General features: G+C 54.0%; 1 protein-coding gene across 1 annotated transcript in view; it reads left to right on the top strand.

The window, feature by feature from the left end:
• Nucleotides 1-16691, top strand: part of VAC14 (VAC14 component of PIKFYVE complex) — a 102133-nt gene that overhangs the window by 50646 nt on the left and 34796 nt on the right. Inside the window, exon 14 of the mRNA XM_042919806.1 lies at nt 11314-11446. Within this exon, the coding sequence (XP_042775740.1) occupies nt 11314-11446 (133 nt within the window). The remainder of the gene's footprint in view (nt 1-11313; nt 11447-16691) is intronic.

The raw sequence follows: 16691 nt of genomic DNA on the forward strand, positions 1-16691 counted from the left end.
GCCTTCACATCCCCTTTTCCTCATCGTCCTGCACCATTCATACTTCTGAGCCATTGGCTAAATATAAAACCATCTGAGTCAGCGGATCCTCTCTTTTGCTGGGGCAGCGTCTCCCCAGTCAGGAATCAGGGGGCTTTGGAGCCTTGAGTCTCACAGGTGGAAGACCAGGCAGCCATTTCCTTCCTCATTGGGGAGCTAAAAATAGCAAACAACATGGCAGGCAGCCCAGGCCGGAGAGGGGTAATTCAAACAGGATGTTTCCGGGCAGTCCTTGGACATGAAGGTGGCTGTGGTGTTCCTGGGGCTCGCCCCTTGGGGTCCTTCCAGATAGCAGGTGGCTCTTCTCCCTGGGCCAGTGCAACTCCCAACTCCTTCCTCCCAGGCAGACGCCAGTTTCCTCCGGCGACGTCATCCTGGGAAATGCCAACGATGCGAGTTGATAGGAAAGTCCCTAGCAAATCTTGGGTGTTCTCCTGGGGTGTCTCTTTGTCCCCTGAGTGAGTGGCTCTTGATTTCCAGATACCAGGTCCTCGATGGCTCCTCCTTTGATGCAGAAGCCAGATGTCAGATCGATTCAGGGCCTTTCAGCTGCAGCTCCCCTTCCACTGCTCTAGCAGGCAGGGCCTCCGAAGGCGGCTGCTACCCGGCCCTGAGTACCCCTGCTCGGTGGTGCCGCTGGGGCCCTGCGGGCCTGACTGCACCCCAGGGCTGCCGGGCCGAGTCGCAGAAGGCTCGTGCGTTGAAGACGTCTTCCTGGTGACACTTGATGTCAAGGGCTCCCCCCAGCTCCTACAGTGGGGTGTCACATAGGACCCCAGGCTTTAGGCCACTGCTGCTGCACATGTTCTTTCTGCAACTGGTCCCAAGTTTCTAGCTGTCTGTGACTGAAGCAAGGAAGGAGTAAGGGGCTCTCGTGGCAGCCCGGTTTCCTTCTCTTGTTTCTCCAGGATGCAGTGGCTTCCTTGCCTAGGAGCCCGGTTTCCTCCAAGCAATCAGAGGCCATGGCCGGGAGGCTCTCACATCCTGACCCTGGGACACTTGGTGAGGGTCCCACCCTCTGTCCCACAGCCCGGGAGTCCGTTTTCCATCCTGTGTCCCACGTCAGCACTTGGGGGTCCGCCTAAATTCCCAGGGACAGATGGCAGAAATGCCAGGGGCTGAGTGTCGGCACACAGCCGCGATGTGGGGGTCCCACTGAGAGGGGAGAGGAGCAGCAGTGAGGGGATGAGGGTGACAAGTGACTGGAAGAGGGCAGCAGCCAGGAGAAGGCATCCGCGGGTCAGAGCCAGCCCTGGATCTCCCTCCCCAAGAAGCCGTTGTCTGGCATCTTCTATCCTCCTCAGAGTGGAAAAGGAGAGAAAGCCAAACTGAGGCAGCTTCGCCCTGGGCAGGGGAAGGATACCTTCATCTCCGGGACTCTCTGGGATTTGTCCCTCCATTTCTGAGGTGTTTTCTTTTTCTCTGGGCACCAAGAAGCTGATGACTAAAATGCTTACTCGTTAGTGGAGAGATGGGCCGGAAAACGGCCTGGGGCCCAGGTGGGGTGTGTGCCCTGGGGAGGCCCAGACAGGGAGCTCCTCGAGGTGCCATCTCAGCCGCTTGGGAGTAAGAACTGAGAGTGTCTTAGATGGCAACGTCCTCTGAACCTTGGCTGCTGGCCCTGCCAGGATAGGTGGGCCCCTAATGAGGCTGAGGTGGTGAAGATTTGCCCCAGCTCACCAGGGTTGTCAGACTGGCTCACATCAGCCAGGGACTCACCCTGAATTCTTAGAAAAACAACCAAGTATGCCAGATGGGAAGAGATTCCATCCTGGAAAGAACACCAAGGAAGTGCCTGCAGCCAATAACTCTTCTTGCTTCAAGGATACACGGTATCGTGGGCCATGTGCTCTTAGCCTGAGACTCACACACGTTCGCTGCACAGAGTGTGGGAACCACACGTGCGTGCATGTCCACAGCTGGCACCAGATTTTTCAGATGGGTTCATGATTTTAAAAGGTTAAGGTCAAGTTCAAACCAGTAAGAAGCACATAGGAAACCAAAGTTAGGCCCTGTCCCATCTCCTGCCTCAGCTGCCTTGGGGAGGGCACTGGCCAGGCACCAAGGATGTTGGGGTTGGTTGTTTAGGTCAGAAAGCATGCGGGAAGTATACACTCATTCATCTGTGGGCTGCTCTTTCCCCTGTTGCTTCTCAGGCATGCAAGAGGGTCTTTCTGTCTGTTTCCATCTGGCCGTGCACGGGGACAGAAGTTACAAGGCCAGACCCTCTTCCTGTTTGGATTTTGCTTTCCTCTGGCCCTCTGGCTCTCCAGGGCACAGCTCTGAGAACATGCCGACTGCAGAGCACCACCACCCCCGCCCCCCACCGTAAAGGGTCTTTCTCTGGAAAGCCAAGGAGGCAGGGAGCCTAGCAAAGATGAAATCAGCAGCACTTGTAGAGAAGCCTGCCTGCTCACTGGGTCTGTAAACTCAAATAGTGCAGATTTAATGCAAGGGTTGGGGCAGCATCACCCACCTCAGTAGTGCCACAGCAGTGGTCCCAGGGCCCACAAGGCAGAGTTGCCCACACAGGATTTTCCTCCCACCTGTGCAAACATCTCTCCCTCCGGCACAGAGCCATGCAGGCAGAAGCATTGGTCTTGCTTCTCCCACCCCACTTCATTGCTGACCTTCACAGAGCCCCAGGCTGGGACCTTCAGGAGTGGAGCTGCCTGGGTGGGCAGGCCTGAGGAAAACCAATAGAGGGATCCCACATTTTGCTGTCTCTCTAGATTGTGATTTGGTGAAATGAAATGAAAACGACCACTTGGGTCTCCTATGACTTGGCAACTTTTGTGCGTTCTCTGCCCGTCTCCACTCAGGGAGATTCTGGCTGAGGCCCCCTGGGCTCTGGGGAGAGGGGTGATGAGCTCCCTTTGAGCAGACCCGAGGGGCCTAACCCTGAGTCTGAGCAGAAGGCTCAGCAGAAGCAGGAGACCTCTGGGATCCGTCCCTCATTTGAGATGTGCCTGGCCCTCCTGGGGCCTGAATGTTCCTGCTGCAAGGGAGGGAGCAACCTTGGCCAGGCACAGCAGCAGTGTGGCATTGAGGGGCCAAAGGTCACCCCAGGACTGATGTTTGCACCCCAAATCCCATCTTCCCTATGCTTCCTTTCCAGCCAAGGGGGCACATTCTTGGTGGGATAACTGCTCATGTTATCATGCCCCACAGGGCTCTCTGGTCCAACGTGGAATTTGATCCCCGTTCTAAAATCATGGGCGGAAATGAAATGTTCTGATTCCATTTCATTCCTTGTAGCCCAGGCTGGTGTCGCCAAATTCAGAAACCAGTTCTAGAAGAAACCCAGGAAGCCATCCCTGGGCATTTTTCCCAGTAGTAAGGGTGACTCTAGTACATTGAGCTTGTTTGGACCGGACACTGTTCTGAGCACTTCCCATGTGTCAGCTCACTGAACCTCACGGTGGGTGAGCCCAGCTCCTCACAAGAACCATGGGAGGAAGCACCGTTGTTATTCTTACCTGGGACGGGGGCTTGCGATAGGTGTTGGTACCGACCTAGGAGCTTAGCCTGAGAGTCTGCTCTCTTTACTCCCGTGTTAGAGGACAAGAGCACTTGCCCAGCACCAGAAGCTTCCATCGCTCAAGATGGGGAACAGAGCAGCAGTGGCCAGGCCAGCAGTCCAGGCTTCTCCCTTAGGGCGTATCCTGGCATAGCCTTTGAGTGTATCCCCTCTCTTCACAGTGACTTCAGGGACCCCATTCTGGCCTCAGCCACCTCAGCAACTCATCCCTCTTGCTGCCTCCACTTCCTCCAGCCACACCAGACCATTTCCCAGCCCCCAAAGCCTTCTCTGTTGCTCTTGGAGCCTTAAAAGGCCTTCTTCCTACATATTCTTCAGAGAGTGTAAAAGAGCATGGGTGTCAGGGTCAGGAAAATCTAGGTTGTACTCATCCCTAAAAGGCCAGAGTCACATGCCCAGTAAGGATCAGTACCTGTCTTTCAGAGTTTGTCATCGTGATGGAAGGAGGGGGTGCCAGAGCTGGCCACCCTGTCACCACTGCTGTGTCAAAGGCTCCCCCAGCACCACTGCCCAGGTCTTCACTAGTCTGCAGGTGGAGAGCCTCACCCTCTCCATCCCAGGCCCAGTCTCGATGAGGGACCTGCCTCCCATCTCCCTTCAGTGCTGCCCTTGGCGCGGCCCCGACTCAGCAGCAGTCTTTCCTGATGCAGCCTCTCTCTCCTGCCGGGTCAGCTGGAAGTTCCTCCTGGGCCCTGCCGTGGCCCATTAGCTTATCTCTTGCTCTGAACCAGGCAGCCGGAAAGCCTCCCAGATTTGGGCTGCTGCCGGGGGCAGAGGGCTCCCCAGCCTCAGCTGGGCCGGCTTGGAGAAAAGAGTGACTGCCTCTTGGATCAAGTCCCATGGGTGCCGCGGCTGCAGCATCTCAGCCACCCTTTCATCCATGCAGCTGAGGGGTTTGGGCCGTGCGATTCAGCAGACTCCATGCCTCCTAAGACCCCCCTGTATCACAGGCGTTGGCCTCCCTTTCTTCTGGCCCCTTGGTTCTGTGGGGGAAGCTGCCCCTTCCCCACCTGCGTCCCTGGGTTCCATGCCAGCCTCCCGGTCATGCAGCCCCCTCCTCAGAGCAATTCTTGTGCCAGGCACTGTGCTAGTCTCCTCATCCCTGTGAAGTTCACAGACAGGAACCAGCCCTGGATCTGCCCTGGGCCCCTGGCCTTTCCTCTATGCTCTCTGGGTGGCGGATCGAGATGCCCACGCGAGGGACTGACCGAGCACTTGGGCCCCAACCCACAGAGGGAGAGGAAAGGGGCTGAGAGGGTGGGGAGCTGAGCAGGGACCCTGCTGGGTCTGGGCTGGGCCACTAAGGTTTTCGCATCTGGTTTTGTTGAACTGTAACTCACATTGCCTATTGAGGCCAGAGCTATTTTTATCCTGACATGTGAGGCTCCTTCGCGTCATAGCCACAAAACTCAATCTAAAACATCCCAGGGAAGGTTGTTTGTGAGACGTTCTGCAGATTCTCATGTCGCCACATCAGGTTTCACTTAGCAACATCTGCATGGCTGGCTCCCTGGCCGCCCACCCCACCAGCCCGGTTTTGTATACAGAGCGCTCCCGAAAGCATCTGTCTGCCCCACGGCCAGCCAGCAGTCACGTGAACTTCCTGCCAGAGCCCACTTCTCCAGACTTCAAACCAGAAATTCGAGGCGGGCGGCATTCAGCTGAGGGGCTGGTCCTTGGCAGGATCGGGGAATGGAAACCCCGCTCTCCTTGGCCCCTCGAAGAGTGTGACTCTCCTGAGACCCAAGGCCAGGTCGTTCCCAGCCACCCCCCTTCCTGGGCCCCAGCTCACACCCCATTTTGGTGGGCCTGGAAGACTGCGTTCGTCAATGCCACCCGAGCAAAAGCGTCCCAGGCCTGGCGTCCCAGCACCTCCCCCAAGCACAGTGTTGGAGGGCCTGCCCGGAATCAGGTGCTGGGGTCCTGTCCAGGCTCTGCCCCTTCCTAAAGGAAGCCCTGAGCCCAGGGCTCCACTCTGCAAGAGCACCCGGCCCTGGGGCCCCACTCTGCAGGAGAGCCCGGCAGAGCTGGCTTTTATCAGAGCTATTGAGAAAAGAAGCCGATTCCCTGCCCAGCTGTCGAGAGTGAGGTGATGGAGGGCCGGAGGTGGACAGAAATGGCCAGCGAGGCACTTTGCACTCCCACGGGGAGAAACAGGCTGCAGTTGGGCAGAAATTCGTTCCATTGAGAGAGGCCCATCATCCGTGTGGTCACACTCCCGGCATGAGTTTGCTGACTCGCCGCCCCACCTCCTCCTCCCTCTGCAGCCCTGCCTGAGAACATCTCTCAGGTTCTGACTCAGGCCAGCCGGGCCTGAGGGGCTGGTTAGTCAGACAAGTGGTGGGCCGGTGGGAAACGGAGGCAGGAGGAGACCGAGTAGGTCCTCACCCTGTCCGCGGTGAGCACTAAGCTGCTCCCCGTCCCTGACCAGCCCACTCAGGAAGGGCTGCCTCTCCTGCCCGGACCTGCCATTTCTATACAGTTGGGCCAGGATTGCAGTGAGCTTTCTGAGGCTCCCAGCCCAGTCCTGCAGAGGCTCCTCCTCGAGAGAGTCCATTCTGGTGGGTGGGAGCCTGAGGAACAAAATTCCCTACCCCAACAGCTGCAGGCCCCAGCAGGCCGGGCCCCAGTAGCTCCCTGACACTCCCATAAGCCTGGTCTGGGTCACAGGCAGGCTCCCGGCCCCCCACTCAGTTTGCTCTTTGTAGCCTTTAAACAGTTGGGAGCACTGGGAGGGCTGAGCTGTGGAAGTTTTCCCAGCAACCACTACTGTGAGAATGTGAGTCACTTGCCGTGGCTTCTCCCAGATGTCACTCTGCCCTCCTCCTCCCTCCCACTAAGGGCCTCAGCGCCAGGGGCCTCAGCGCCAGGGGCAGGCCTGGACATCGAGAGTTGATTGTGTGGCCCAGAGGGGGCTTTGGCTGAGAAGACCAGGAATGTGTTCAGAGCAGCCCCAAGCCTTTCCTTCTGCTGTCTTAGGCCAGCCATCAGCGGAGAGACGGGCAGATCTGCCTCCCCGAATGTGGGGCCAGGGATGGGGGAGTCACAGATAATCATACCCTCTTCTCCTCACAGCCTCCCTGCCTCCCAGCAGAGCACTGTGAACGTGTCCCAGATCTGAAATCCCTTCACTCAGAGACTTTCCAGACTGTCCCCCAGCCCTCAGTCATCTATTCCAAGACCCAGAGAATGGGAACAGGTTGCCCCTTGCAGTGCTCTGTCGGAGTCATGGCGTGTTTGCGAATAGCAGCAGCCCCCGTTCATTGGGCACAGGCTGTGTGGCAGGCCCCGGTCCCAGTACATTCAATGTGTTGTCTCATTTAATAAGGGCTCTTATTGGGGGTGCCTGGCTGACTCAGTTGGTGGAGCATGCAACTCTTGATCTCAGGGTAGTGAATTCAAGCCCCACCTTGGGCATAAGGATTACTTAGTAAAACTTAAATAAATAAATAAATAAATAAATAAATAAATAAATAAATAAATAAATTTTTTTTGACTGAAGGAATAGGGGCTCTTAATGCCCCCACTTTATAGATGAAGAAACCGAGGCTTAGGATAAGAGACTTCCCCCAACCTGTGCCGCTAGTAAGCGGTGGACATCTGATCTGAACCGGGTCTAATGGATTCCCAAGCCTTGCTCTAAAACACTATGCTTGATGTTTCCGCCTGCCCGAGATACCGGGCCCATTGGAAATGGAGACTGTAGCCCCGCATCAGGGAGTATTTATGATCACTCCCTGTTTGGTTCCCTTTGTCTTTTGGAACCCAAATGGTCCTAAGCCTGGAAATGATGTAGGTTGGAGGGTACGTATACAGAAACAAGCCGACAGGGATACAGGGAGCCATCACAAATGAGCACCCAGGAGAAGGTTCCAGTCCACACACACCGCCAGTGTTGGGGGTATGCAGCCAGGCCACCGTGGGCAGTGTGGGGACAGGGAGGAGGTACTTTAACAGCTGTATCTGCAGCCACCTCTTCAGAGATCAGCCCCAGCTGGGCCCAGGGTAACTCAATCTGTAAGAATGTGACACTTGATTCTGCAAACAGCCCCACTGGGCCAGGGAGCAGAGACTGTTTGCCATTCCAGAGTCACTCAGGACCTCCCAGGCCAGGCTGTTCCGGGCAGGGACCCAGAGCAACACACTGCAAACATCAAGTTCAGTGAGGCCTGCCCTTGAACTGGCCTTCTTACTCCAGGCTCGCCCCTTGCACGCAGTTCAAGGGGGCTGTGTAGAGGTTCTCAGGAGAGAGGACAGTAGTTTGAAGGCGTGACTCCTGGTAAGGAATGCTCACAGATTGATTCACAGCTGGGAGAAGTGAAACAAAAAGGCACCTTTTCCAGTTCCCAGCCACTTCCCCACCAGGAGCACTCAAGGACATAAGGGAAGTATAAGTTGAGCAAAAAACTACTGAAAGGAGGGTTTTACTGCTTCTTCTGACCACTGGCATCTAATGAAGTCAGCCCCTGGGGCTCCCATGTAGGGCTTGCTTCTGGTACTGTGGATGGTTCCACACATTCATGTTTTGTGCTTGGGGCTGATGTTTCTGGGAGGAGATGTTTCTGGGAGGAGGAGGAAACAGCCAAGCTCGGTTCCCTGTTTTATGCAGGCGTGTGGCCACCCTCTCCCTGGTCTGGGGAGGAAGTCAGGGCTTTAGAACCAAAGAGAGGCCAGCCTGGAAAGTGATGGCCCCGATGTCTCTGTCGGCCACTCTGCTTCCCCCAGTGTCGTCCCTGAGTTCCCAGAGGGCGGCGGCCAGGTGCTTTCTCCAGACAGTATCATTGTCTCTGTGTCCTCAGTATTGGCAGGGTCTTAGCTCCGTTCTTCTGCCTCCTGCTTCCTAACTCACTAACCCCAAACCTCCCCAGGCACCAGGAGTGGGCGGCCTGTGTAGCTGTTGGGAACATGGGCCCTGAAGACCAGCTGCCTGGGCTCAGAGACCACCACTCACCGGCTCTGTGTCTTTGGCTAATCCTCAGCCTAATTCACAGCTTCTCCACATATATGATGAGAATAATAATAGCACATATTTTCAAGTATTGATTTGAGGATTAAATTAGATACTGTGCATAAAGGTTTTAGATATGCGTGGCACATAGTAAGTCCTCAGTAAATGGTAACTGCTGGTTGGCTCTTAAGATGCCATGTTGGGGAGATGTTGATCAAAGGGTACAAACTTCCCGTTAGAGGTTAATAAGTTCTGGGCATCTAACATAAAAGCAGTGATTATAATTAGTAAGACTATACTTAAAAAGACTATACTTGGAAAATGCTAAGAGAGTAGATTGTAAATGTTCTCACCACAAAAAACAATGGACAGATGAACAAAGAAAAAACAAATGAAGGTATTGGCTAACTCCACAGCTCAATGGTAATCATTTTGCAATGTATACATGTATAAAAACAATACATTGTGCACCTTAAACTTATATAATGTTATACGTTAATGTTACCTCAATAAAGCTAGACAAAAATACAATATAAAAAAAATAAAGCATCTAGGGGCACCTGGGTGGCTCGGTCAGTCAAGCATCCAACTCTCTTGATTTCAGCTCAGATCATGATCTCACACTTTGTGAGATCAAGCCCTGCGTGGGGCTCTGCACTGATAGCAAGGAGCCTGCTTGGGGTGCTCTCTTTCCTCTTTCTCTGCCTCTCTCTCTCTCTCTCTCTCTCTCTCTCTCTCTCTCTCTCAAATAAACCTTAAAAAAAAAACAAAGCATCTAAAAAAGAAAGCCGATATCATGTTATACTGGGACAGTTGGAGATCCATCTACATGCAAAAGAATTCAGACTCCTTCTTCACACCATATACAAAAATTAAAATAGAGACCTAAATGTAAGAGCTATGTTTTTGAAAAAACAACTTTTAGAAAGAAGCATACCAGTAAATCTTTATGACCTTCCCCTCCACTAGGATGGCTATAATCAAAAGACAGGTAATAACAAGTGTTGGCAAGGATGTGGGAAAATTGGAACCTCACGCCCTGCTGGTGGGAATGCAAAACGGTGCAGCACTGTGGAGAGCAGTCGGGCAGTTCCTTAGAACTTACACATAGAGGCACCATAGGATTCAGAAATTCCACTCGTGGGTATATAGCCAAAAGAAATGAAAACCTGTACACACAAAAACTTATACATGAATGTTCATAGCAGCATTATTCTCTCTTTTTTTAATTAAGTAAGCTCTACACCCAATGTAGGACTTGAAGTCATGACCCCAAGATCAAGAGTCTCATGCTCTATTGACCGAGCCGACCAGGTGTCCTGTAGCATTATTCTTAATAGCTAAAAAGTGGAAGCAACCAAACGTCCAGCAACTGATGAATGGATAAAATGTGGTATATCCATACAATGGCAGATTATTCAGCCACAAAAAATGAATACAGAGTGGACACAGACTACAACATGGGTGAACCTTAATTAACTATTATGCCAAGTGGAAGAAGCCACATACTGTATGATTCCTTTGATACAAAATGTCCAGAATAGGCAAGTCCATTGAGACAGAAAGTAGATTAATGATTGGCAGTAGCTGGTGGAGGGAAGAATGGGGAGTGACAGCTAGTGGGTGCGAGATTTCTTTTTGGGGTGATGAAAATGTTTTGGAATTAGTGGTGATCAATGCGCAATTTTATGAATATACTGGAAACCACTGAATTGTACACTTTACAAGGATGAGCTTTATGATGTGTGGATTGTATCTGTTAAGCTGGTGTGTGTGTCTATGTGTCTGTGTTTAAATGCCCTGTTAGTGCCTTGGGCAGGGGGATGAGGATTCCTACTGTCTCTAACACCTCTTCCCAGCAGTGTTGTTACAAAAGAAAGACGAGGAAATCCCATAGCTGTATGAATATACTACACGGGGATCAGCCAGGCATTCCATCAGCCCTGCTCTTACCCTTCCATGCCGGATACCTTGCGGAGGGGAGCTGGGCTGGGCTGGATCTGGGAGGGGGCTATGCTGGGCTGGATCTGGGAGAGGGGCTGAATCTGGCCCTTAGTGTATTTTCAGCTGGGATACATATCAGAGGGATACCCCGAATGTGCTTCTGGTTCTGAAGACAGCTCTGCGCTTTGAAAGTCTTTAGACTTTAGAGTACTAGTCTAAACGAGCATCTTGGCCCAAAGAAGAAAAATGACAGATTTGAAAACACTGAGTGAAGATTGAAGCCCTTGGTAACATTTTGTCAGTGTGTGCTGTCTTTGATCCAACAGGTGTGCGCGTCATATACCTTTTCGTGAGCACTGTTGGGAAAGGAGTGTGAGTTTTGTTGACTTTTGGTGTCGTGTGCCTCTTTCACCCCTTTTTTCTCTTTCGCTTGTCATGTGTCCTTAACGAGCCAAAATGAAGCCCAAGTGTGTTTTATTTACTGAAATAATAGGTACAGGTTTGTTTTCTAAGAAAAAAAAAAAAAAAAAAACTAGCACGCATACCAGTGGGTCTTACAGATAGAAGGTGTTCAGTAAGTAATTGGGGGTTGGCTGGAGAGGTGGACAGGTAAATGGGTATTTGTGCAGTAAGCAAAGTTGTATTTGCTTATACATACTTGTATAGCCCTTGCCTTTTTGCCATTAACCCGAGGACTTTGATTAAAGATTTTTCCATCACCTTGTTACACACAGACCCCACCACCGCCTTTTTTGGCATTTACAATTGTTTATGATCTGTGGGGGTCCCGTCACCCTGTGGACACATAGAGTAAATCCCGGCTCTGTCCCTTTCTCTGCAGGTACCAAAGGCTTAGAATGTTCTCCTTCCACCCCTACCATGAACTCCTACTTTTATAAGTTCATGATCAACCTTCTCAAGAGGTTCAGCAGCGAACGCAAGCTCCTGGAGGTCCGAGGTGCTTTCATCATCAGGTTAGGCTCTGTGTGCCTTCTCTTCCTCGCACAGCCACGGTTTTTCATGTCACACCCTTGCGAAAGGGCGGAGCAAGCATTTTCTCTTTCACTTCTCTTCCCTCCTTTTCCTTTGCGTTTGTTCATGAAGAAACAAGCCTCCCTCACACCGGGTGGCTGGTGCTGCCAACACGAGACAGGTCAGTGTCGCCGTTTCTCGCCCAAATGAGGTTTTCACTTATTGAGACGCTTTTCCCCTGAGGTTAAATGTCCTCTCATTAAGCGCCCTTGTTTGGAGTCTTTGGGGGAGAAAGTAGGTGAGCCAGATGGAACATGAAACGGGGCTGTACTCAGGTGCCCAGCTGCCAGCATGGGGTTTGGCCAGGCAGAACTGGGTTCTTGAGTCGTGCGAGCCTTGTCCTGGACAGTCCTTTCTAGGCCTCTAGAACTCCCAGCAGCAGCAGCATGACTGAGTCTGTCCCTTGGCCTCCCCATCGGCTCCAAGGAGCCAGGTCACCAGAAGAGCGACTGTCAGGTCACCAAAATCTAGGTGGGGCACGAATTTCTCCAGGCTTCCCAACAAAGCCAGGCGGAGTGGTTTTCTGGAGTAGTCTGAGTGGCCTCAGATGCTCTACGGCTGTAGTTCTCAGCCCTGGCTGGCTGCCTGTTAAGTCACCAAAGGGTCTCATCCTGACCCATGAAATAAGCAGCTGGGGTGCTGGGTACTGAAGCTGTCCAGGATGCTCAGGAAACTGAACCAGTGTGGTCCATGGAGTCGGGAAGGCGCCTGAGGCCACCTGCGGGGTCCAGGGGCTGAAGGGGGATTGCCAGCAGAGGGTCCAGCCTGAACAGAGCCCTCAAATCAAAAAGCGTGGAGAGTTCATCTTGCTGTGATCCAGAGGACAAGGGGGAGAGGGGCCCAGCCTTGCTGGACACACCAAGGGTTGGGGACCTCACCCAGAGGCTGGGGGGTAGGGGGAGCCACTGAAAGGGCTGGGATTAGGGGGACAGTGTGACCAGATTTGTGTTTCAGGGGTGGGTGGAGAGAGCAAGGCGGATGTGCGGGAGACCAGATGGGAGGCTGTTGTCCAAGTGGGAGATGGTGACTGCTTGGTAGAGGGATGGGAAGAAGCAGCGGCATTCTGTAATTCGTAAGAAGTATCATTAGTGACCGATTACCTGAGGGCCTGAGGGGACAGGGTGTTGGGAATGACACCCAGGACTCTCGTGTGAGCACGGAGTGGCTGGTAGTGGCAGTCCCTGAGAGGGGAGCTCTGGAGGACGAGCAGGGAGGAAGGAGGGTCCCGTGTTTGAGTTTAAATTGCTTTGGTGACATCAAAGGAGGATGAAGAAGCAGGTTGCTATACCTGACTCTCAAAAGAGGGACCTTTGGCCAAGATACAAATCCAGAAGTTGATAACATGGTCATTCATTCATTCACTCACAAGATATTTACTGAATACTGACTCTGCAGAGTACCACCCTAGATGGTTCCGTCCTTGTGGGGCTTTCCTTCTTAGGGAATAAGAACGGTCAGTGGTAAGAGGGGCAGAGGCGGAAGGGAAAGGGCCTGAGGCCACTGAGCCCTAGGGAGCTCCAGTGTGTAATGGTTGGGGAGAGAAGGAGAAGCCAGGAGAGGAGGCTGAGAAGAAGGACCTGAGAGGTGGGAAGAAGTGAAAGGGGGTGGCAGGAGGCACTGAGGGGAGATGAGGCCCCGCAGGGGTCTGCCAGGAGCCTGCCCAGCCACCAGGAAAGCTGAGGGAGGGAAATGCGAGGAGCAGGCCCCTGGCCACTTCATTCCACACTGCCTGCCAGGGCCCTAGCTCAAGGGCTGAGGGTGATTTGAGGGCACGAGGCAAAAGACTGAGCTGCAGGAGGGGGCAGGCCTGCCTGGCCAGAAGGACCAACAGCAGGACCATAAAGTTTCTGCCCGTTGGGAGGAAGAGGCTTCTAATGGTCCAGACCACCAAAAGGTATCCCCGTGGTGGTGGAAGTCTGTCACTGCCCTCGTGCTTTTCTGAGGTCGTATAGAGCAGGGTTTTTCAAGCTCAGCGCCGTTGGCATTGGGGGCTGTCCTGCTGTGGGATCTAGGGCAGCACCCCCCGCCCCTGCCCACTCATGTCCGCAGCACCCCCACCCTCCCAGCTGGGACGATCAGAAATGTTTCCAGACATTGCCAGGTGCCCCCTGGGTAACAAAATCATCCCGGGTGAGAACCACAGTTACAGAGGGACAGATTGGATTCTTATCCTGATTGGCCAGAAGAAGATTTGCACAGCTTTTCTTCACATCGAGTTGGACAGTCGGTGGGATTGAAGTGGAGATTAGAAGTGGTACAGGAGACCCCCCACCAGGAAAGCGATGGTCTAGCCCCACAGGAGTGACAGTTTACTTTATATGGTTTTCCAAATTACAGACGTGTCAGTTCTCTTGATGAGCCCTCCTTGCCTGGAAGCCTTTCAAGAACCAGCAGAGAGAGAGGCCTTTGAAGAAGGCAATTGTAACTAGCCTCCCCCTGGAGAACTGGACTGTAATGGGTTTTTCCATCCTCTACCAGCCTCACACACTCCATCAGGGGCTCGGAGAGAAGGAGCTCAGAGCAGTAAGCAGCATCCCCAGACGGCACCAGGCAGAAGTGTGGGCACCGTGGGCACACGTGCGTGTTCTCCCCACCCGCTCGGGAGCCCTAGGCTCTGAGAAGCTGGTGACCTGGTGGCCAACACCATGTTCCACTTACAGCCGCTAGGGTAGTGAGGCCTCACTTGCTTTGTCTAGTGTCTCCCTAGCAGCCTGGGCTGATGGGAATCCTCATTTTGTAGAAGGGAACTGAGGAAGCCACATGCCTGCCAGGCTTGGTGGGAGCCACGCTGCAGACCTTTGCTCTCCGCTAATTCTGCACCCACCACTTTATCCCTTCTGTGAGAGAGCGCAGGGCCAGGTACCTTGAGGGGCCCTGTACAGCCTGTGGGCTGGGACCACCTGGAGCCCAGCTCCTTAGAGGGTCCTCTGGGCCTGTGGGCTCTCCTTCCTCATCCTCCTGAGGGCTTAGTATGTCCAGCCTGGCTGTCTGTTCCGGGGCTCACACCCCTCGTGGACCCCACCAGGGCTTCACTGGGCACCGAGCCTGGCCCCAGGCCGTGCCTCACTGCTACACCACACAGCCTGAGGTCTTCTAGCCCTTGGCACTAGCACGGGAACCCAGTGGGCTGGGATGGAGGGATCCTTATGGCTGGGCCCCTCACACTTATCCCTCCCAGTCCTTTGCTTCGTTTGTCCAGCCTGCCGTCCCCCCAGAAGCAGCACCAGCACCTGCTTCCTCTGGGTAGTGCCAGCTGTCTGGACCTGCTGCCTGCTAAGCCCGCCGGCCAGGCCACCACTGACCAGCCCGGGCCACAGTCCCAGCCCCCCAGCCCAGGTTCTCAGGGTGCACACGGCACGCATCAGACATGGAGGAGGACTTGAAGACATGTGCTGTCCTCCTCCTTCCTGTGATCAGACAGGGAGTGAGAGCCTTCAGCGAAGGTTGCTGGGGACCAGCTGTCGGGAGCGTCAGCCTGCCTGTCTACTTCTCGTTTCATTTCCTTATTTTTTGCTGACGGCTTTAAAGAGGAGCATAATGATGGTCCATGCAGACTGCTGAGATGAACCCACAGGCCTGATAAGAAACACACAATGATTTAACCCTTTCCTTCAGGTGTTAGGCAAAGAGAGAGAGGAAGAGACTCTTCTGACGGACAAGTTGAAAGCCATTGTTTGTGCAGTAGCGCATTTAGCTCAGGGAGCAGGAGTGCTTGCTGTCCGTAGGACAGAAGCACCCAGAGCTGTTGAAGACAGACATCTGGTGGGCATCTTGTTGTCGAGGAAGATGCGTGATTTCCCTCGGGACCCTGGAGTGTTTCCTCTCCCCCCGTGGCTTTCCCAGGCTGTACCTGCCCAAGGGGGTGGGGGTGGGCCCCTGAACTCCCGCCGGGCCCCTGAGCAAGTTGGACATCCTCTGTGTCCATGTGGCCTTGTTATCTGGTGGACATAACATTTTAGACACGTGTTGAACTTGGGGGAGCCATTGGCTCCAAAGCCTCATCTCAGCTAGACTCGCTGAGACCTGCTCTGGGCCCTGGCCCTTCTCGTAGCTGCAGGAGTTGAATGGAGGGAAGAGGGCACATGAAGCGAGGGTGCCAGAGGGTTCTGGGCATCCCCCAGCCCTGCCCACACCTGTCCCCCATCCCTGGACTTCACAGAAATGGGGCCGATGGGCCTCCCACAGGTCCTTGGGAGTCAGGTAGAGACTGGAACTTCTGGAGTCAAAGAGACTTGGGTTCGAGTCCCAGTTCCTCCAGTCTGGGGCTGTGTGACCTATTTCTACAGTGCCTGCCTTGCCGTTTTGCGGAGAGGGTGACACGAGACCATGCGTGCTACGCCTCTCAGCACAACCTGATAAACGGGGGCTCTTGTTCCTCCTCATGACACAGCCTCTGCCTCCCATGGTGGTCTGGGAGAACGGGAAATCAGACCCCAGAGAGGGTGAAATAATGGAACCTTCTGTGCCGAGAGCTGGCCCTGGCACGCCAGGCCTAGGGCCCCGGCACCACGAGCACCCACCAGCAGCCCGGCCCCGGTCCCGTTAAAACAACTCTGCCCCAAGTAGGTGTTCGTGTACATTTCCCTCCTCCGGCCCCTTCCCACCCCCCAAGCCGCCGCAGCAGAACAAGCGCAGGGCTTGTTTTCCCATGAACCGCGCCACTTATACTCAGTAGAAAAGGAGAGGAGGGAGAAAACGCAGCCCCTTTGATAAACTGTGATATGAACTGCAGCAGAATCCAACAGCTGTGATCTTTACAAGGCCTGCTTCTGTGCTGGGAAGTGAGCGAGTCTCAGGACGCTCCACTCTGCCGGCCAAGATGGCCCTCTGGCCAGCCGTCTTTTGGCTTAACCAACTGTGCTTCCCCCCTCCTCTTCCTCCCTGCCGCCTCGCAGAGAGGACTTGACAGAGAATGCTTGCTTTTTAACAAGTGCCTGCTGGGAACTCAAAGGCTCCAACCCCAACCAGCCCAGCTGATGGTGGATGAGGTCCTGAGCACCCTTTCTGGGGAGACGGGTGCCCCTAAGATGAGACATTTGAAGGGGATGGACCAGGGGCCCAAGTGGGAGGCGGGAAGCAGTCATGAGTCTTCTTCCATGAGACCCTAACCCAGAGAAGCCCTGAGATAAGGCTTCTAGTTCATTCTGGCCTTCCTCTCACCTCTCCAGTTCAGCAAGCACAGTCCCT

Source organism: Panthera leo, chromosome E2 (genome assembly GCF_018350215.1).
Source record: "Panthera leo isolate Ple1 chromosome E2, P.leo_Ple1_pat1.1, whole genome shotgun sequence".
Taxonomy (NCBI): Eukaryota; Metazoa; Chordata; class Mammalia; order Carnivora; family Felidae; genus Panthera; species Panthera leo.